Below are 20,165 nucleotides of genomic sequence, written 5' to 3' on the forward strand. Positions count from 1 at the left end.
GAGAAGAACCTGGCCCTGCTGCTGGCTCTCCTGGGGTGACAGGTGCGTCAGGGCAGCCTCCTGTTAGGCCGGCCACGCGGGGTACTGGCCCCAGGGGCCAGAGCAGGAGACAGGCGTTCGCCTCCGCAGTGAGAGGAGTGAGCCTGTGCTCTCTGCTACGCGCCCTGTACCCCTTCTTCCCGGGTGCCCTGCAGCACCGGCTCCCACTGCCCCCCGGGCCCCTGTCTGCTGTTCCCCACGACACCTGGGGACAGCCCTGTACCCCCAGGGCCTGGCACACAGTAGGTGCTTCCTAGGTGCTTATGGGACGAGGGAGTGAGCCAGGGAGTGACGGGGTGGGTGACTGGCTGGTCCGGTGGCCCCTGCGGACGCCTGCGGGGAAAGGAGCTGAGAGCCCAGCTTCCGACTGAAGACCCTCCGGGCCTGCGAAGGCTTGCAGCCGGACAGCAGGCCAGAGACTCACTACCACAGCGTGGTGGCCCACTGCCCAGCCCGCGTCCAGCACCGCCCGTGACCTCAGAGGGCCTCACTGCCTTCCTTCCCGTCCCCCTTCCTCCCCTAACGAGCATCCTGCCCACAGCACAGGGCAAAGGCGGCTGAGGGATGGGGGGCGGGGGACACAGCCCGAGGGAGATGTGAGGGGTGGGGCAGGGGCCCTTGGGAACCCGAGTTCTCATTCCACGCAGGACAGCACTCGGGGCTGAGAGGGTCTGGCATCTCCTCCTGGGCTAGAAGCTTCCAGCATTTCCAGCATTGCCCAGCCTGGAGGGAAAGGGACGCCCAGCTGCACATCCGCCCTTGCTGACCCCTCCGCCGCCGGGTGGGCGCAGCTCAGTGCTTTCTCAGAGCCCCCTCCCCCCAGCTCTGTACCACCCCCTCTGGATCCCCCCGCGCCCGCCCTGGGTCACTTCAAGCCTCCGGTTAGAACACCCTGTCCTCCAGGCGGCCCTCTCCTGTCCCCATGCCACTGTTCTGTCCTTCTTGTCTCTGCCAGCTCGCTTCCTGCTTTTGTCTCCCAAGGAAGCCAAGCTGGCTCAGGTGAGAGGTGCTGGGGGGAGGGGCGGAGGCTGGGGGCAGGTGGAGGGCAGAGGCGGGGCAGGGGGCAGCTCCTGGCAATCTTCCCCCTGCAGCCCTGCAGGCTTTGTTCCAACAGAGCCCAGGAGCCAGAGAGCTTTTCTGCAGAACAAGAGGCAGGGAAGAGAAAGTGCCCAGGAAGAGAAAGTGAAGGGGGGCCCCCCCCCCGCCTTGAACTGCCCAGGAAGAGAAAGTGAAGGGGGCCCCCCCGCCTTGAACTAGCCTCTGGGCAAACCCGCCAGGCAGGTGAGGCAGCCTCTGCAGGCCCAGCTCTCCCGGCAGCGGCTCTCCCAGCCCGGGGCTGAGCTGGGGCCCCGTCCACTCCTGGCTGACGGGCGGGGAAGAAGGGGAGGAGGGATTTCAGGGGGAGTCTGGGGTGGGCTGTGTACTTTCTCCTAGGGGGAAGTTTGGAGTGGCTGGGAGGTGGCTTCTATGTTTGGGAGGGGACACGCTGCATGGGTGACAGAGACTCTGGGGAGCTAAGCCTCAACCTCAAGTCGCCCTGAAGAATTCCCCCAGCCTGACAATGGCCCCAAGAGGCATCGCAAAACCCAAACCAAGCTGCTCTTTCCTCCCTGGTCCCCGGTGGTCCCCGGTGCTCCCCTCCCTCCCCTCCCCTCCCCGCAGGCCCAGTGCACAGGGCCTGGCCTGTAACTGCCTGGCTCCTTTCTTGCCCTGCCCCCAACCCTGCCCCTCGGTCACCGCTGTCCAGGAAGGATGCAGCCAGCAGGTGCCCCCTGGCCCTGGCCAGTGTCATCTTCCCAAGCCTGAAGACCCCCAGAGCATGGGTTCTCACAGTGGGTAGCAAAGAGCTACCTCAGCTCTCGTTCAAATGCACATTCCCAGGGTGTCTGCACAGAGATGCTGAACTTCCTGGGACCCAGAACTCTGTACTTATCACAGGAACCCCGGGGGATCTGACATCAGTGGCACCTTGAGAAACACTCCACAGCCCGGCCGGCCTTCCCTCACACCTGGACACCCACCCCTTCCCATCCTGCTCTGCCACAGCTTCGGAATTCTGCAGATGCCGGTCTGTATTCCCATGTGTCCATCTGAATGCCGCATCCCCATGAAGTCTTCTAGAATCTCCCCCTTTAAATGCCCCCCTTTCTCCCCCCAGGCCCACCCCGTACAACCCCAGGGACCCATGTGCTCCACCAGAGACCCCGCCTTGTTCAACTCTGCACCCCCAGGCTCCAGCACGGCTCTGGGCACCCCCTTCCGACTTGGGGGGCTGAACACCGTGTATGGAGACAGCAGCCCCCGCGTCCGCCCAAGGCTCCCCTACCTTCTCCGGGGCCCGTGGTGACGTTGGCTTCGATCTCGGGCCCGTAGGTGAAGGTCTTGGCTCTGATACGGAACCTGTAGGTCATCCCCTCCGCCAGGTCCTTCACCTTCAGCCACAGAGGGCTGCTGCCCTTCACGTCCACTGTCACGATCTTACTGACTCCTGGTCGGGGGGGGATGACACACAGCATGTAGGGCCGGGGGAGGCCATAGGGGAGGAGCGACAGGTGCTGGCCAGGGGCTGCACCCCCTTGGAGTCAGGCTGGGACAAGCACCCTTGGCCACACAGAGTGTTTTCCAGACTGCTCTCAGAACACAGCCCTGCAGGCTGTTCTCAAGAATATATACATACTGCCTGCCTGCCTGCCTGCCTGTCTGTTGACTGAAAACCCACAGGGTCCTTTAGCATCTGGGGGGAAGAAACAACTCACCATCTTGCTTAACTTAACCACTGTACGCCAAACACATTTCACCCCCTGTTTTTGGTCCCCCACGTTCCATCCCATAGAATTCAAATCCCAAGGATCATCTTCCGGCAAGTGCTTCTGTAAAGACACCACCGTCCAGAGCTGGAGGGGACACTGGTGCAGCCGCCCCTGGAGCCCAGGACAACCTCAGCTCCGCCTGGGCTTCCTCCTTTCTCCTGTGCCAGCAAGAGCCAGGAGCCCACACCGGGCCCTCCACCAGCTGAGCCCGCCAGGCTCTTCAGGGCAAAAGTGAGGATGCTACAGCACTCCAAATCTCGGCAACGAGAGGGGAGGCCTGGATGGCTTCCAGGAGGTGAGGGTTTGCGCGCTGTGACTCGCAAGTCAAAATCCTCCCGACCGCCTGCCTCCCCAGGACCGGGTTTCCTCTCTCATGCACGCCAAGCAGCCGGTCACCCCCAGGAGACAGGCTTTGTGGCCAGCAGGCTGGGCTCAGACCCCAGAGCTGCCTAGGGGGTCTCTGAGCATGTCTCCTACCCTGGCTTCGCTTTATTCTACTGAGTGAGGGCATCAATGGCATCTTAGGCCAGGTGTTACGAGATTAAATAAAATAACAGAGCATCTGGCTCAGGGTTGGGGCCCAGTGTATTGAATGAATGAAGTCCTGATGGACGGAAAAGTGGGCGATCTCAAGGGGCTTCCTGAAGGAGTGATGTACCCGTGGGGTCACGTGGTGATGTGCCCTGGGACCCGGAACAGCAGCCCTGGGTACCTGGCCCCTCGACTTTTCTGAGCAAACCCTTCGTTGGCCTGGGCCTCGGTTTTCCCTACAAGGAAGCAGGGGTTGCTGCATCCTCGCGGGGCCTGTTTGCTGGACTGAGGAACAGACAGGCAAAGTGGCCACGCCCCGCCAGGTGCGGATCCCCTGGTGCCACCGCAGCAAGAGCCGTCTGTCCCCCTGCGTCTCGTCCCCGTGACCTCTGTCCTCTCCATCCTTCTGTGGGAGAGATGGCCCCTTTCCTGCGTCCTGCACCTGACCACCCCTCCTCCTGGGGCCCAGCTCCCCCTTGGGACCTCCAGACCCGGCGAACTGCTGGCACGCAGGTTGGGCCGGGAAGACTGAGGGCCATTGTTCCCTCGGCTGACCCAGAACTGCTGGCCGCCTCGGCTCCCAGGGCCCCGCCCCTTGTTCTCGTCAGGTTCCACTGTCGGGGAGGGGTGACCCCAGAAGCGGTCACCTCTAGCCACCAGGGTGCCACCGGGTAGGCCAGCCCTACCCCTTAGGCCTCGCTGGGCTCTGGAACTGGACATAGGCCACCAGGGGTGCAATCTCCTTCCTGCCTTTCTAAGCAAACAGCAGTAATCTTGGCCAAGGCGGGGCAGCAGGTGGAGGGGCCCAGGAGTGGGGCAGGGTCCCTACCGGGGCCTGGATGGATGGGGCGGGGCTGGGGCTGTGGGGAGGGCACTGAGGAACAGGGTGCAGGGCAAGTGGGAGGGAGGCTAGTTGCTGAGCAACAGGCTTGAGCTGAGGTTCCCTGAGGGCAGCGGGGCCGCAGCGACTCCCGGACTTGTGCACCTTCCCGGGGAGAGGTTCGAAGGCTCTTATCGGATTCTCAGAGGGGTTCCTGACCCCACGAAAGGCAGAGAAGAACTAACCCGGAGGAAGGCTGAGCCCCTAAGGCTGGCGGGCACACGTAGGACAGGACCATCGGGGGATGGTCCATCTTTATTACCCATCTCGGGATACTGTATTTTGCCCAGGGGTCCCTCCGCTCCTCCCCACGTCCATCCACTGAAGGGGAGAATGTATTTTAAAGTTCTCTCCCAGGACTCAGGAGGCCAGGGCTACTGTTCCAATTTTGCCTCCAACTTGCCACTGTTTCACCTTGGTGACACCCCGGCCTGTCGGGGCCTCGGTCTCCGTTTGTAAGCGGGGAGGGTCTCATGGCATGGCTCTGCGTGGTGATCACGGAGGGGACCTGTGCAGAGGGCGGGTTTGGGGAGCTCCGCGGGAGGGAGGGCCCCACTCACCGTCCACGGGGGTGCAGGGCTCGTACACCAGCCGGTAGCCCTCCAGGATACCGTTGGGGAACTGCGGAGCCTCCCAGGACACGTTCACTGAGGTGGTGGTCAGCTCACTGAACTTGACCAAGCTGGGAGCGCTGGGGGCTGGGGGGAGACAGCAGAGGGGCTTTGTTTCCTCCTTCCTGGAGGTTCAAAGCCCTGGGTTTGGTTCCAAGGAACCAGCAGGGGCGTTTGGGCCCGGGGAAGCAGCAGAAAGCAGGGCTTCGTGCCAGAGAGGGTGGGAGGGGTCACTAGAGGTCACTGGACCCCCTCCCCTCCCCCGCTGACGTCATTAGCATTCTTTCCAACATCAGAGTCCAAGTACTGGGAGAAAAGGGGACTTTCTTTTCCCTAAAGTTGGAGAATGCAGGCTTCCTCCTGCGAAGTGGCCCTGAGCCCTGGCTAAGAGCGCAGGACACGCCTGGACTGCACCCCCGGGGTCCCTGCGGGGCCGGGCGATGCCCTGGCCTCCCTGGTGCAGGAGGTTGGGGGGAGCCTGGGCCTCAGAGCATCAGGTGAGCCCTAAGCAACCTGCCAGAACTGCCATGCACATGGCCTTTCTCCCGTCCCTGGGGCCCCAGGGATTATTGCCGAGAGAGACCACGCTGTCTGGAGTGGCCAGAGCCAGGAACGGTCAACTCTCCGGAAGAGAAGCTTTCTTGGCCCAAGAATCCCGGAGTGACCCCAGAAACATCGGGGGGAGAGGTCGGAGCGGGAGGACAGAGAGGAAGGGAAAGCAACATCAACGTGCACCATCCAGAGCTGGCTCCAGGGGGACGACCGGGCTATTATTGTCTGGAGCCGCCCGCCCACGGAGCCGGAGCTCATCCGGGCCGCTTCCGCTCCAGCCCCGGGAGGCAGCGTCAGGGAGACGTCTTTGAAGGACGGAGGCCAGCTCTGGAGGCCCTTCCTGCCTCCCCTCTGTTAGAGGGACGTGAGACAGAACACTCTGTCCTGCTGACGGAAGCGTCCAGGCTCCCAGAGGCTCACATCCGGCCGATGACACTGACAGAGAGCGGTCGGGACAGACAGGCAGGCAGGCAGACAGACAGACAGACCGATCGACCCTCCGGAGCCAGAGCTCGTCCCCAAAGAGGACAATACTTAGGAACCGACTCCAGGGGGTCTCACTCTGTCTTTAAGAGAAAGGTAATTGACAGAATGGGAAACAGCAGGTTGGAAAAGATGCTTAAAGTCAAAAGGCCTGTATTCACATCCACGAAGAGAAAACTCGACGGCAGGCAAAGAAGGGGACCGGTGCCATGAAGACAGCCCAGGACATGCTCAGATATCCTGGGCTCCAGTCTCTGCTCCCCCACGGAGCAGCTGGGGGACCTGAGGGGAGAAGCATCACTTCCCAGGCCACCCTTGCTCAGCGTGAAACTGGGTAACTCCTGCCCTGCCCGTCCTCAGGGCTTCCGGAAAGATCAAGTGTACTGTTGCCAGAGAAGTGGCTTTGGAAACTATCTAGAGGGCTGCCTCTGCACGTGTGGGCTGCAGGATTCTTAGCCTCGCCCACTCCTCTGCCCCGCCCTACCGTCCAGCCTCCTAATTGGCCTCCCTGCCTCCCTCCTCTCCCCTCCATCAGCCTGTCCCTGGTACAGCAGTCAGAGCGATCTTTTATAAACACAAACAGATCCTGTTGCCCCAGTGCTTATCCCCACCAATGGCTCCCCGTCACACTTAGCATTAATCCTAAACTTCCTTCCAAGGCCCCCAGACCCTCTACCGCCTGACTCTTACTCACGTTCTTTCAAGCCACCTGGCCTTCTCTCTGTTCTCTAATCCCCTCCAGCCTCCAGGCCTTTGCACCTGCTGGCCCCTCTGCCCGGAACACCCCTCCTCCAGAACTTCCCGCGGCTGGCCTCTTCTTCTCACTGAAATCTCAGCTCAGATGTCAGCCACTCAGCGAGCCCTCCGCAGGCGAACCCATCTGAAGCCATCTGTCCACCCCCTGCCTCAGTCCTTAGATCGCTCACACCCACTGCCACCTGAGGTTAATTCATCGAGATGCTTGTTTACGATCCGACTCCCTGCCTAGGAGGGGGCCCTTGTTGGTTTCATTCACCGTCGTGTTCCCAGCATATGGCACAGTGTGGGCCCATAGAGAATGCTCAGTAAATACTGGTGGAGGGAACAAAGCCAGGGAGACATGAGAAGGTCAGGTGGGAACAGGCAGGGAGCTGAAGGGGGCTGGCTGGGCATGGACTGGCCATCGGCAAGGCGGGCTACTGGGGGAAGATGGGGGGAGGAAGGGCGAGATCTGGGGGCCTCTCCAAGGCTTTCTGGGGACAGCGCCCCTCTTCTGAGCACTCACATCTAGGCCCCTCTGGGTGGGCGGCGCTCTCCCACTCTGGAGGGCATCCCATGGGGCCCGGGGACCCACCCAGATCGCTCAGCTGCCTCCACTCCCCCATGAGCCCGGACGCCAGGTGCCCCCCGCCTTCCCCGCCGTCTGTCCCTCCAGTCTCTCCCCCACCTGCTTGCTGGGTCTGGCCCCGGGCCGGGGTGCTCCGAGGCCCGTCCCCCGCGGCGTTGAAGGCTGCCACGCTGACCATGTAGGCAGTGTAGCCGGTCAGGTTCTTGAGCTTGACGCTATTCTCGGCCAGGAAAAGCGTCTTCACCCGCTCCGTGAGGTTCCGCCGCTGGGCCTCCCAGAAATAAATCTGTGGGCACAGAGGATCTGGAGTGAGGGAGACAGTCACCCGGCTTCCCCCCCTTGCCCCCGCCTGATCCCAGGGTCTCAGACACACCTTCTTTCGTACCATCCACACACCTGGATGGCAGGTGTGAGTCGCCCAAGAAATAGTATAGGTGTATTTAAGAGCTGTTTTAGAAACTCTTCCAGAGTGTTCCTTTTCACAGCTAATCCTTCAGTCTCCGCTAGACTGTAAACCCCACGAGGGCACAGACCCCATGCGTCTGTTCACTGCAGTGCCTGCAGGACTTAGCACAGCATGGGCACGGTCGGCCCTCAGAATATTGCCACTGTAGGAATAACTCAATTCTGCTCTGCAGGACCCTGAGTGCAGTGTAGGTAGCCTGCTGGGGCGGAGTCTACCTCAAACCCAGCCGAGAGTCTCGAGAGTCGGGTTTGGGGACCAGCCCATCGGCATCACCTAGGAGCTGCTTAGGGATGCAGTGTCAGCCCACCCCGGACCTGTGGCATCAGCATCTGCAGGTTGACAAGGCCCCCGGGGACACACATGACAGCTGGCACAGCCCACTGTAGAGGCAGGCAGGCCTGGGCTGACCCCAGCGCACCACTGACTTGCCCAGGTGACTTCTCTGAGCCGCAGTTGTGTCGCCCGTATAGTGGGGGTCACGGACCCCCACTTCCCAAAACCAAGGTGAGGTGCAAAGGTCGTAAAAAGAAGGAAGACACGGCAATTCTGCAGGAAGTTTTAGTCGAGGAGTGCAGCAGGTGTCCACAGTGCTTCCAGTAATAGTTGAACCCCTGCACAACACAGGTTTGAACTGCCCGGGTCCACTTCTACGTGGATTTTCCTCAGTAGACAGGTGCAGTACAACAGGATCTGCGGTTGGTTGAATCCACAGATGCGGAACTGCGGATACAGAGAGCTGACTGGGACTTGAACATCCGCAGAGTTTGGTATTTTCCACAGTGGGTTCTGGAACTGATCCCCCGCGGATTCCGAGGAACGACTCTACTTCATATTCACCGGGGGTTAACACTCGCTCGTCGCCAGCGAAGCAGCAGATCCTACACTACTTTTATTTTATTTTTTGACTGTGTCATTCTTTATTATTATTTTGGATATCTACACAAAATTTTGCTTTATTAAAAAAATTTTTTTAATCTTTTTTAACATCTTTATTGGAGTACAATTGTATTACAATGGTGGGTTAGTTTCTGCTGTATAGCAAAATGAATCAGCTATACATATACATATATCCCCATATCCCCTCCCTCTTGCGTCTCCCTCCCACCCTCCCTATCCCACCTCTCTAGGTGGTCACAAAGCATGGAGCTGATCTCCCTGTGCTATGTGGCTGCTTCCCACTAGCTATCTATTTTACATTTGGTAGTGTATATAAGTCCATGACACTCTCTCACTTCGTCCCAGCTTACCCTTCCCCCTCCCTGTATCCTCAAGTCCATTCTCCACATCTGCGTCTTTATTCCTGTCCTGCCCCTAGGTTCTTCAGAACCATTTTTTTTTTTTAGATTCCATATATATGTGTTAGCATACAGTATTTATTTTTCTCTTTCTGACTTACTTCACTCTGTATGACAGTCTCTAGGTCCATCCACCTCACTACAAATAACTCAGTTTCGTTTCTTTTTATGGCTGAGTAATATTCCATCGTGTATATGTGCCACATCTTCTTTATCCATTCCTCTTTCGATGCACACTTAGGTTGCTTCCACGTCCTGGCTATTGTAAATAGTGCTGCAGTGAACATTGCTTCAATACTTTTAGAACTCTTAATCGAGGCGTTGGGAAAGTTCCAAGTCCCTGGCCCCGCGGAGGATTAGAGAGCATTTGGCGCCACCTGCTGGCCAGAGGGGGTTCGGCACGCTATTGGCTTCTCAGTTTCTCAATTTGCCTGGAGAAAGCTCATAAAAGCGAGAAAGAGCTAATAAAAGCGTCCCCACCTGGCATGTGTGAACGGCAGTTAGGATGACTCGGTACCAGAAAATCCTTGCTTTTCTCTAACCCCTCCCTTTTTCTTTCTTCTTTTTTTTTCAGTCTTCTGATACAGGTAGATAGTCACACATGAAGTCATTCATTCATTCACTGTTTGGAATGAATGAGTGAACCTACTTGGAGTGGATTCAAGGGAGATGGGGCAGAGGCAGCGGGCAGACATTTTTTTGGAGGGTTTCTGCTGTAAAGGGACCAACCAGAAAAATGGCTGGAGCAAACGTGAGGTCGGGAAGAGGCATTTGAAAGATGCAACATACTTCAGCATGACAAAAATGATGATGCAGGACAAGGGGTGCCAGTGGCTGGCGTCACGTTCTTGGGAAGGGGGAGGAGGGGGGTCCAGGACCCAGGGCCGCCACATGTACATAAACGGGCACCCTCAGCAGGCAGGTCTTACCTGTGTGTACCGAATTCAGCAGACCTTTGTTGGATGAGGATTAAGTGACATTTGTGCAAATAGCACAAGGGGCTGAGCCTTGACCCCAACCCCAAAGGCACACGGCTGAGTTGTCGTGCAGGCTGATGCGTAGCCAGGTGTCTGCTAGAAAACACGCTCCCTGGAGGGCCCACGTCTTTGGATCCCTTGCATCTCAAGTACCTAGAATCATGCCTGGCACACCTGCTGGTGCTCAATAAATATCCGCTAACGGATAAACACCTTCCTTAGACGGGAACAGGTGTAGGAGTGAATCGTCATCACCACCTTCTCCTATTCTCAATTCCCTGCCCCTTCTGGCTGCACCACAGGCAACAGGCCGAACTTCAGCCTCGGTTAAGTCAGGTTCACGCCCACATGTCACAATGCTGGCTGTCGCTGGAGGAAAGCCACACTTTCCGTTCACGAGCACAGCCTTGAGTGACCTGGCCACCGTGATACACTGGCCTGGTCCACTCTCTGCAGCCTCCGGCATCACGGTTCCACCCAACCCTTCCCCATTTTCCCTCCCTCCCCATCCTCACTCCTGGCTCAGGACCCTTCACTGAGCTCCGGAAGCCATCACGCAAGACTCCACAAGCTCCCTGCCCCAGCTGGACCACCTCCTGCCCTGTGTCCCTACCCTCCGCCTCCCTCCTGTGACCAGGGCTGAACTGCCGGCTCCCTACTAAGGCGGGCCCCACATTACTGCACTAAATCCCAGCCCCTGTCACCTCCTCCAGAGCATTCCCCCCCGCCCCCCTGTCACAGCTTCCTCTTTTCCCTGAATCACCAAATTCCTCTTCTTTCCAGAATCATTTCTATCAGCACACACACACGAGTTATTCCTCCCATCTCAAAACCGCCTCCGTTGACTGTCTTTTTCCAGTCTCTACCCCATTTTGTTACTTCCCTTTAAAGCAAAACTCCTCAAAAGGGATATCAGTACTGGCTGCTCTCATTCTCTCGTGAACCCACTCCAAGCAGGCATTCCCTGCCCCCAACTCGTATCAGAGTCACCTGTGAACTTGGCCTGTTTAATGCAATAATCCAGGGCTCTGGAAACTCCCTCTGTAAAGGGCCAGGTAAGAAATATTTTAGGCTTTGCAGGCCACACGGTCTCTGCTGCAGCTATTCAACTCTGCCTGTGACTTGAAAGTAGCCTAAGGCAATCTGTAAACAAATGGGTGTGGCTGCATGCCAATAAAACTTTATTTACAAAAACAAGTGGGGGGCCGGATTAGGCTCATGGGCTGTGGTCTGCCCATCCCTGAATAATTGCTTCCTAGATTTCATCTTGCTTGAGCTCTCAGTAGTAGTTGGCACATCTGCTTCCTCCCTCCTTCTGGAAGCACACTCTTCATGTGGGCTCTGAGACTTTGATCACTTGTTTTGGTCCCACGGCTCAGTTTTCAGATTTCTGGTGTTTTCTATCTAATCTCCGGGCTTTCAGGACCATCTATATGCTGAGGATCCCACCGTTCACACCTCCAGCCTGGACCTTCTCCTTTGGACTCTGCAACTGTGTGTCCAGCTCCCTTGGATGTCTCCCCTTGGAAGTCCAACAGACGTCTCAAACAGACACCAGCTCTCCCTCCGAGCCTCCCCCTCCCACCGTTTCCTATTTTCCTGCGCTGTAACTGGAAGCTCCGTCATCCAACTGCTTGGAAATCCTTGTTGCTTCTCCTTCTCTCACATTCCACACTCAGTTCATCAGCAAATTCTACCGGCTCTACCCCCTTCAAATGGAAGCAGGAGCAAATGCTTCTTACCTGCTACTGCGTGGTCTAAACCACCATCACCTGGATGATGCTGCCGCCTCTTCAGGTTTTGCATTTTCCCCGTTTCAGACTATTCTCAACGCAGCAGCCAGCACCAGCCTTTAAAAACCCGAGTCACCCATGTCCCTCTTCTGTCCCCAAGTCCCCGTGGCTGCCATCTCATTCAGCCAAAGCCCTTGAGGACTCCAGGTGATGTGCCCCATCACACTGGGACACATGGGGCTCTTTGCTGGGCTTTGTACACGCCAAGCACCCACGGATCCCAGGGCCTTTGCTCGTCTTCCCCCTCCTTCTGGAACACTCTTCTCCCAGATCCACGTGATTCACGTCCTGTTCGCCTTCATCTTTGGTCCCGTGGCAGCTTCTCATTAAGCGCTCTCCCAACGACCCTATTTAAAATGCCAAACCTGCTCCTTAACCCATTTCACTTACCGCCACCTGGAGGTGCCCTTTGGTTTGTGCATCACTGGCTTCCTCCCCGACAGTTTAAGTTCACGTTGTCTCTGCTTTAATCCCAGCACCGAGGACACTGCTAGGCACAAAGTAACTACTCAATAAACACGCATCCCTGAAAGGCCGGATGCATGGACGTGCCTGTCCCAGCTCATTCTGGTGCAACCACTGGCTGGTGGTGTGAATGTGTGGTTCATGTTAAGGTCAGTGAACGCAGATGTTAATGCAGGTCTGGGAGGTGGCAATTCTGTTTCCTTTGTCAATGTCCATGGCTGGTTATGATGTCTCCCTGAGCACGTGGACGTCTGCTGTGTGATGTGTGGTGTCTGGGCACCCACACATTTCCTGGGACCGTACATTAACTGGAGACTTCCACACCTCCCCAGTCTGGAGGCTGCCAAACTGTTGCAGGCCCTGCCCGGCTCCTTCTTCTTCCCCAGGGAGGCATATGCTAGTGGCGCAATATTTAGTCCTCCCAGCTGGCGCCGCGCGGGAGTGCCATCCATCTTCAGAGCGTCCTTGGCGAGACGGCTTTCTTCCTCTCTCCCGCCTCCTTCACCCCACACAGAACCAGACTCCTATACCAGTTTCTGTCTGAAATGGGGTCTCCACAAGCCGTGGGACCGGGCAAGGCCCTTACCTTTGTGGAAACTCAGTTTCTGCCTGTGGGTCGAGCGCTGAGCCGAGGAAGCCGGGAAGCTCTTGGTTGTGCCCACCCTTCCCACCTTGCCACTGCACTAGGCTACTCTCTGGAATAACAAACAACCACCAGGAATCAGAGCAGCGCTGGACAGTGGCACAGGAGGTAGGCCTCAGACATGGCCACGGGCTGAATGTCCAAACGAGCAGCACGTGATTATTATTATTATTACTATTATTGCCACCTCCTCCAGGGGTTGTGTGCTCACCTTTCACAGGGTGACGGCGAGCAGACCTGGAATCTGACTCTCTGCTATCTGCTTTTTTTGTGACCTCGATGAACCATTAACCTGGGTCTCAGTTTCCTCATCTGTACAATGGGCACAAACATTATAACCTACCAGCTTTACTGGGCTTTCAGGAGGATTAAGGAGCTCTAAAGGGCTTTGCGAATTTTGGAGACAAATTGAATCCTGTCATAACACAAGATGTTGCCTAAAATCTAGAAATAACTTTAAACAGAAATTTCCAACACCTGGTCGGTGGTCCTTTGCTAATTGGCCATTCGATTTGCATCAATATGGTAACTAGCGTTGGCCAAATAACCACTTTGAGGGGTCTCACGTTGGCATCGGGAGCTGGTGGGCTGGGCGGGGGCGGGGGGGGGGGTGTACCGCCCAGGGATGATACAAGCTGGGGGGTGGCCTGAATTTCTAGCATCTGAGCGCCGCCTGCCCCAAGGACGTCGGGGGGGATGGGCGGAGTTTTGCTCCAGCTGCAGGTGCTTCAGGGGATTGGGTGCAAACAGCCAAGGGGTCAGGTGTAGACCCGGGACCTCACCACTGCTGGGTCACTCCCGACCACCACCCGGCCCTGTGTCCCTCTGGACCTTGTTCTCTGCCGGAGCGCCTGTACCTTGTAGCCCTGGATGTCTCCGTTCTGGCTTTCCAGCGGGGGTGGGTCCCATGTCACATCCAGCTGCGTGGCCGTGGCGCCGTGGACAGCCACGTTGCGGGGCACCGCCGTGGGCACTGGAGGGTGAGAGGGGTGGTGAGTGCGTGAGGGGACCTCAGGGAGGAGGAGGAGGAGGAGGAGGTGGGCTGGGGGCGGGGTGTGGCCCCCGGGCTCCCGTTCTCTCCTCCCGCTGGGCTTCCGGGGCGGGGGGATGGGGATGGGGTGGGAAAGGTGTGCTGGGGCTGGAAGGGCAGCGGTGCTCACCTGCCTCCCCGACGAAGACCTCCTGTGGGGGGCTGGAGGGCCCCTCGCCCACAGTGTTGTACACACTCATGCGTATTTCGTAGCGCCGGTGCTTGTTCAGGTCTGGGGGTGAGAGTGGGGGAGGGGAGAGGCACACAGAGGTCACTGGCCCTGCAGGGGACGGAGGCGGCGTGGAGGGGGCGGCTGCAGGGGGGGCTGTGATGATGCACCCCTGCGAGTCTGGACCCCTGAGCGAAGGTTCAGGAAAGAACAGGTAAGAGGTGGGGCAGCCGGCGTTGGGGAGAGGGTTGCTCCGACCCATCCCTGGGAATCCGGACACAGGGTGACACTGGGTGGCGTCCTGGCCAAGTGTGACCACCTTGGGCATTTTTGAAACCGAAAGGGGCACTGTTAACATTTATGCTGGGACAAAAGGTGTGAACCAAAACTGTCCCGGACGCGCCACGTCACAGGTCACTCCTTCCCTGCCTGTCCTGGACACACTGGTCACTTCAGATGATTCAAGTTCCCAGCTTCCCCCCCCGCCCCCCCCCCCCACCGAAGTCTCCATCAACCAGCTCTTAACGCAGGGGGCAGGGCCCAGACCTAAAGAGAAAAGGCTCATTGGATGCGAATCTGGGGCTAAGAAACTCTGTGTTTTTGCTCAGTTGGGGGTGCTTGGGGGGAGATGCTTAGACGGAAGCTGGGAGAGGGGAGCAGCTGCAGCAAGACAGGCCCCGACACCCTGGGTGGGAGTCGCCGTCCCTGCTGGGGGGCGGCTGACACGCTCCCCCAGTCTCCTCTGCGTTCCCCTCCACAGCTCCCCCTCCCCAGGTGAAGTCCTAACCGCCCCGATAGCCCTGGCCCTGCACCCGCGAGGGCTGTCGGTTAAGGAAGGACCGAGGGGGACAATTCAGTCAAACGCGTGCTATTGACAGGAGGCCCCCTGGCCCGAAGCTCCGGGCCTCGGGGAGAACCGAATGTCCTCTGGGACGTTAGGAAAGAGCTAGGGCTCGGGGCACCAGGTGGGGACATTTCCTGGACCCTGAGGGAAGACGGGGGCTCTGCTCACTCCAGGGTGGGCCTTGGCTTGAAAGACAGAGCCGAGCTGACAAGTGCCTCCGATGGGACGAGACAGAGCGGCAGCAACGTGGACGCCTGCCCGTCCAAGCAGCGGGACCCCCGGCTCCTACCGCGCACCTCCTCTCGCCGCCCCCCGCCCCCCAGGAGGACGAGACCGTAGCCATTTCCCTTTCTGTCCTGCACTGATGGACGGTGGCCTGGAGCAGACCTTCCCTGGCGACCCCCTGCTTTTCTGTGTATTTCAGGAAAGTCACGCGCGTGCAGGGGGTTCCCCTTCCTCAAGCAGCCTGAGGCGGGGGCACCGCTCAGCTGTGGGCAGGCGTCCTCGGAGGCCCCTCTCCCCTCCCCGTGGAAGGCGGGGCCCGTCGGGGAGCTGCCGTGCAGGGGGACTTACTGTCCAGCTCGTACTGCGTGAGGCTGGGCCGGCTCAGGTCCCGCACGGAGTACAAGGCTACGGGGTCGGGGCGGGGTGGAGGGGGCCGGAGGGAGACAGCAGACAGAGGAGGTTAGTACACACACCCCCGAGCCACACAGACCCCGATGAGGAGGGCGGGATGGGAACACGCATGCAGAGGGAAGGGGCCTCCAGATTCCTGAGTTAGGGGCCAGGGTGGGAGCGGGGATGGGGGGGGAGGAAGGGGGGAGGGGGGAAGAGGCAGCTCTCAGGACAGTGTCATCCCGTCCTGGCGTGCACCTGCTGGAGGTCACAGGGCACGGGAGCCCCTGGGAGCCCAGCATCCCCAGATGGGGACAGCTCTGGTCCCTTGTCTAAGGCTGAGTTCCTGCCATGATAGAGTGGTGTCGTTAATTTCCTCATATGAGCCAGAAACCATTTTACTACCAGGAAATATGACTGTATTATACACAGGCCTATAAAATCACAACGACCAGCACACGTCTGCCAAAAAAAAAAAAAAAAAAAAAATAACGCAAGCTGTTGGATCAGCTATTTCTGAGTTTTTCTATTAATTTTCCTTGGCTATGTGTTCAATCATCTTGTTGTCTGTTAATACCTGCTAGAAGACAAGGTGCAGAGGGTTTACGAGAAGGACGGGAGGAAAAATCAAAACCGAGAGGGTCTTAAACTGCTCCTCTTCTCCCACTTGTCTCTGGTTTGGTACCACCACCCACCTGGGAACCAAATCCTCCAGACCCCTCCCTCTCCCACCAGCCTCCCTCTCCCCAACTTGAATCAGTGCGTGTGTGTGTGTGTTGGGGCTCAGAGCACATCATCTCCCAAACGGGCCCTCGACTGTGTCTCAAGCCGGCATCTCAAGCCGGTTTCCCTGGCACCAACCTCATGCTCTTGCCTATGTCACTGTATTTGCCTCTAACTGGGGCAACTGCTTCTGGACCCCATCACCAGCCATGGCCCTCAAGACCCCAAAGTAACCATCCTAACCCAAAAGTACGACATGTCATTCCTTTGCTTGTGTGTGACTCTCTGGGATTTCTACTTGGCTTCTTGAGTCTTTTCCTTCCTGCTGCAGAGGCAGGCTGGATTCTGGGGACCCCAGGGCAGAATGGTCATCTCCCTGAGGAACCAGAGGGGGCCAGATTGCTGCCCTTGGGACACGACCAGGCTTGGCTTTGGGTCCTTCCCACCTCAGGCCCTTTGCACATGCCAGGATTCACACCCACCCCCCCCAACCTTCTCTAAACTGGTTGACTTGGAATCATCCATCAGTGTCAGCACCACAGCCATCCCCAGGGAAGCCTTTTCTGACACCGGCTTTAGGCTCTCCTGGAATATGTGCTTCACAGAGGTCATGCCAACGGTCTTAGATACCTATATCAGGGTTTCCTTCTCCAGCGCCTGGCTCCTCCTCCAGCCTGCAAGCTCTGCCTGAGAGGGCAGGGACCTTGTCTGTCTTGTTCACTGGTGTCCCCCCAGTGTCTGGGGGCATATAGAAGGTGCTCAATAAACATGCACTTGGGGGTTGAATGGGATGGAATGAGAGGCACACAGAGGGGAGGGCGCCAGGGTTTCGGGTTAGTGTGATTCCAGGATGCTGAGAGCTTCAGGCCCCCGCCCGCCCCCGACTCCCTCCACTGTCACTCACAGGTGAGCTCTGCCCACTTGGCCCCCGGGTTGTTGATGCCACGCAACGTGAAGCCCCTCAGACCCTCGTAGAGCAGCTCCCGGTACCGGATCCGGAAGCCCAGGAGGATGCCGTTGATCTTGTCTTCTGATGGTGGCTGCAGGGAAGGGAGTGGGGGTGGGGCCGGCTGGGCTGGACCATGGCTGAGCATCCCCTTCCACTCCGCCCCTCCCTCCCTCCCCATCCTGCGTCCTGCAGCCACAGAGCAGGGACTGTGTCTTAAGCGGGAAAAGGAATCAAAGTGGCATTGAGCATTCTTAATTTACGAAGCATTTCTAACGAGGTTACTCCATCCCTGTAGCATTCCCTGTGAGGCAGGGCAGGGCGGGAAATCACCATGCCATCCCCACTGAACAGAACAGGAAAGTGAGGCTCAGAGATGGTGAGGAAATTGCCCAAGGTCACACAGCATCATGGGGGCCCTGAGCATGACTCTGGACGCAGAACCGTCTCAAAGAGTTGTTCCTTGTCTAGAAACTTCCTCACATGATCACCTGCCCTGGCCAGGGTTTCCTGGAGTTTCCCGGGAATTAGGGTGAGTCTTTGCCCTGCTCTTCAGCAAGAACAAGGGTGGTGTGTCTTCGTGCGCTGCTCCTCTCTGCCTTGACCGTTTTCTTCTTTGCTCTCTGCTCCCGTCCTCAGATGAGCTGGAGAATAGGCTTCTGGAGAAGGTGGAAACTACTTTATTTATTTACTTTTGGCTGTGTTGGGTCTTCATTGCTGCACGTGGGCTTTCTCTAGCTGCAGTGAGTGGGGGCTACTCTTCGTTGCGGTGCACGGGTTTCTCATTGCAGTGGCTTCTCTTTGTTGCAGAGCACGGGATCTAGGCATGTGGGCTTCAGTAGTTGTGGCACGTGGGCTCAGTAGCTGTGGCATGCAGGCTCAGTAGTTGTGGCGCCCGGGCTTAGTTGCTCCGCGGCATGTGGGATCTTCCCGGACCAGGGATCGAACCCGTGTCCCCTGCATTGGCAGGCGGACTGCCAACCACTGCGCCACCAGGGAAGTCCCAGAAACTACTTTTTTATGATGCCTCTTCTAAAAAACCTGCTGAAATGGTTCAGCCTTTTATTAGCTCCTTAACTGTATTCCTGGCTGCAGCTGGCACCTCCCTGCTGCCTTCATCACGATGGCCCCGATCTGCTCCAGCCTTGGTCGGCTCCCTGCTGCACTAGGTCATTTTCACTTAAGGGACTGTCCTTCTCAGTTGGGGCCTTGAGCTGCGGGAGGGGTCGGGGGGGGGTCCCTCCTGTTTTCTCTTCAAGGGCTTTCCCTTCAGGGGGGCTGCAGGTGGGCAAAGGTTGGCACCTGCCCCTCTAATCCTGAGAAACGGAGACAGGAGGTCAGGGCTTTGGGGCCTCCGTGGGTGACCTGCTGAGCCCCGGGACTGGACTTCAGGGGCTGGGGAGGGTCCTAAAGGCACCCACGGGCAGCTGGGTCTCTGAGATGTGTCCCGGGTCTTCCTCAGGCCATGGAGGGATGGCAGTGCCCACCTGAGCAGGTGGCTGGGGGAGGAGAGGTGGGAGGCTGGTTCTTTGTACCTGGATGATGGGTTCCTGCTCATGGTGACAGGACCGAAGCCCGGCCTGGGTGCAGGTGAGGCAGGCACACCTGTGATTGGTCTCTGTCGGGAATCCCTTCACTCAGAGTGGGGCTGGGGTTCACGGAGACGCTGGAGGCCCTGACAGCCCCCAGCCCTTCTCTGTCCAAGGATTCTGCTGACGTAAGGGCACCAAACCTGGCCCTGCCACCTAGTAGCTGTGTGACCTGGGGCATTCTTGTCACCTCCCCGAGTCTGGGTCCTTATCCACAGAAGGGTATATGGTAGGATCTGATTATCTGGAGGTGGAATGAAGGGTGCGTATGTGTACGTGTACACACGTGTGTGTGCGTGCATGTGCGTGTCTATGCATGTGGGTGCCGTGTTCCAGCCCTGCGGGGGCTATTGTCTTTCTGGTCCCAGCACAGGGTGTGTCTGAGTCCTCGTGGGACATGGGCCCCTCCCCGCCTGCCCGGCCGTACCTGCCATCGGATTAGCACGGAGGTGGTGGTGTGCGGTGTCACCGAGATAATTGTGGGCGCTTCATCAGGGGCTGGGGGGAGAGGCGGACAGGTGAGCTCTGGGGGGGGGGGTGGGACTTAGGCCCCCTGGGAGCCATGGGACCAGATTCTGCGGACACTGGTCCCGCTTAGGCCACTCCTCATGCCCACCGCCCCAAGTTCTGTACAACAAAGAGCCAGTGTAAAGTGGGAGAGGGGCCGGGACCTTGACCCCAGCCCAAACCCAAGGGCCCAGATCCCCTCCTCTCTGCACCTAGTGCCACAGGTCTCCCCACTCCCACTGAGGTTTCCTGGGGTTGGCCACGAGCTTCGAGGACAGAGAAGAAACACACGAGGATGCCAGGCTGGGTGTGGGTGCTGAGCCCATGGCAAAGGCCCCTCTGGCCCAAACCTCCTTGGGACTCTGCCTGGGGAGCCAGACCAAGGGCCCAGCAGGCCCAGTGCCCCACCCATCTTTGGAGGCCCCTCCCCCCGAGGAGAATACCCAGCGCCCGGCAAGCGCCCAGGGGACCAAGAGAAAGAGACCCCAGCGGAGGGCACTGACCGGCCTGCAGGGTGGTCAGCGGTTCCGACTCCTTGCTGAACTCGCTGTCTCCGACGTCATTGGTCGCCTTCACTCGGAACTTGTAGGACGTGAAGGGCTTGAGCCTGTGTAGGGGAATCGGAGGTGTCCCCTCACGGCCCTGCCCCGCCGTCTCTGCTCCCCATCTCCCCAGGGCAGCCCCAGCAGCTGTGGGTCCGTCACACAGACAGGAACGTGGCGGCTCAGAAGGACGGTCTGCTACGCAGGCAACAAGCTCGGGCCAGGCCCTGGGGTGCCCTAGACCAGGCCAGCTCAGGGTGTGGCCTCACCTTGGCCGCAGAAAGATGCCAAAGGCCCCCGAGTGGAAATGTCCACATATCCCCTATCT

The 20,165-nt window shown here is 58.4% G+C and overlaps 1 protein-coding gene and 1 long non-coding RNA gene across 4 annotated transcripts in view; one reads left to right on the top strand and one right to left on the bottom strand.

The window, feature by feature from the left end:
• Nucleotides 1-20,165, bottom strand: part of SDK2 (sidekick cell adhesion molecule 2) — a 266,979-nt gene that overhangs the window by 22,888 nt on the left and 223,926 nt on the right. The window contains exons 31-39 of one of the 2 annotated variants that reach the window (XM_082371681.1): nt 19,799-19,902; nt 19,216-19,286; nt 17,158-17,293; nt 15,489-15,545; nt 14,033-14,134; nt 13,730-13,845; nt 7,333-7,519; nt 4,821-4,958; nt 2,366-2,527 (exon numbers count right to left, since the gene is read on the bottom strand). In XM_082371681.1, the coding sequence (XP_082227807.1) occupies nt 2,366-2,527; nt 4,821-4,958; nt 7,333-7,519; nt 13,730-13,845; nt 14,033-14,134; nt 15,489-15,545; nt 17,158-17,293; nt 19,216-19,286; nt 19,799-19,902 (1,073 nt within the window). The remainder of the gene's footprint in view (nt 1-2,365; nt 2,528-4,820; nt 4,959-7,332; nt 7,520-13,729; nt 13,846-14,032; nt 14,135-15,488; nt 15,546-17,157; nt 17,294-19,215; nt 19,287-19,798; nt 19,903-20,165) is intronic. The other variant, XM_082371682.1, reaches the window with a different exon arrangement.
• On the top strand, nt 1,146-3,414 carry LOC309618233. 2 transcript variants are annotated; one of them, XR_014238355.1, is made up of 4 exons: nt 1,146-1,320; nt 1,978-2,107; nt 2,198-2,408; nt 2,873-3,414. It is a non-coding gene; the product is annotated as an uncharacterized lncRNA (long non-coding RNA). The 2 variants fall into 2 exon arrangements; XR_014238356.1 differs by lacking the exon at nt 2,198-2,408.

Source organism: Balaenoptera borealis (assembly GCF_965194805.1).
Source record: "Balaenoptera borealis genome assembly, chromosome: 20".
Classification (NCBI taxonomy): domain Eukaryota; kingdom Metazoa; phylum Chordata; class Mammalia; order Artiodactyla; family Balaenopteridae; genus Balaenoptera; species Balaenoptera borealis.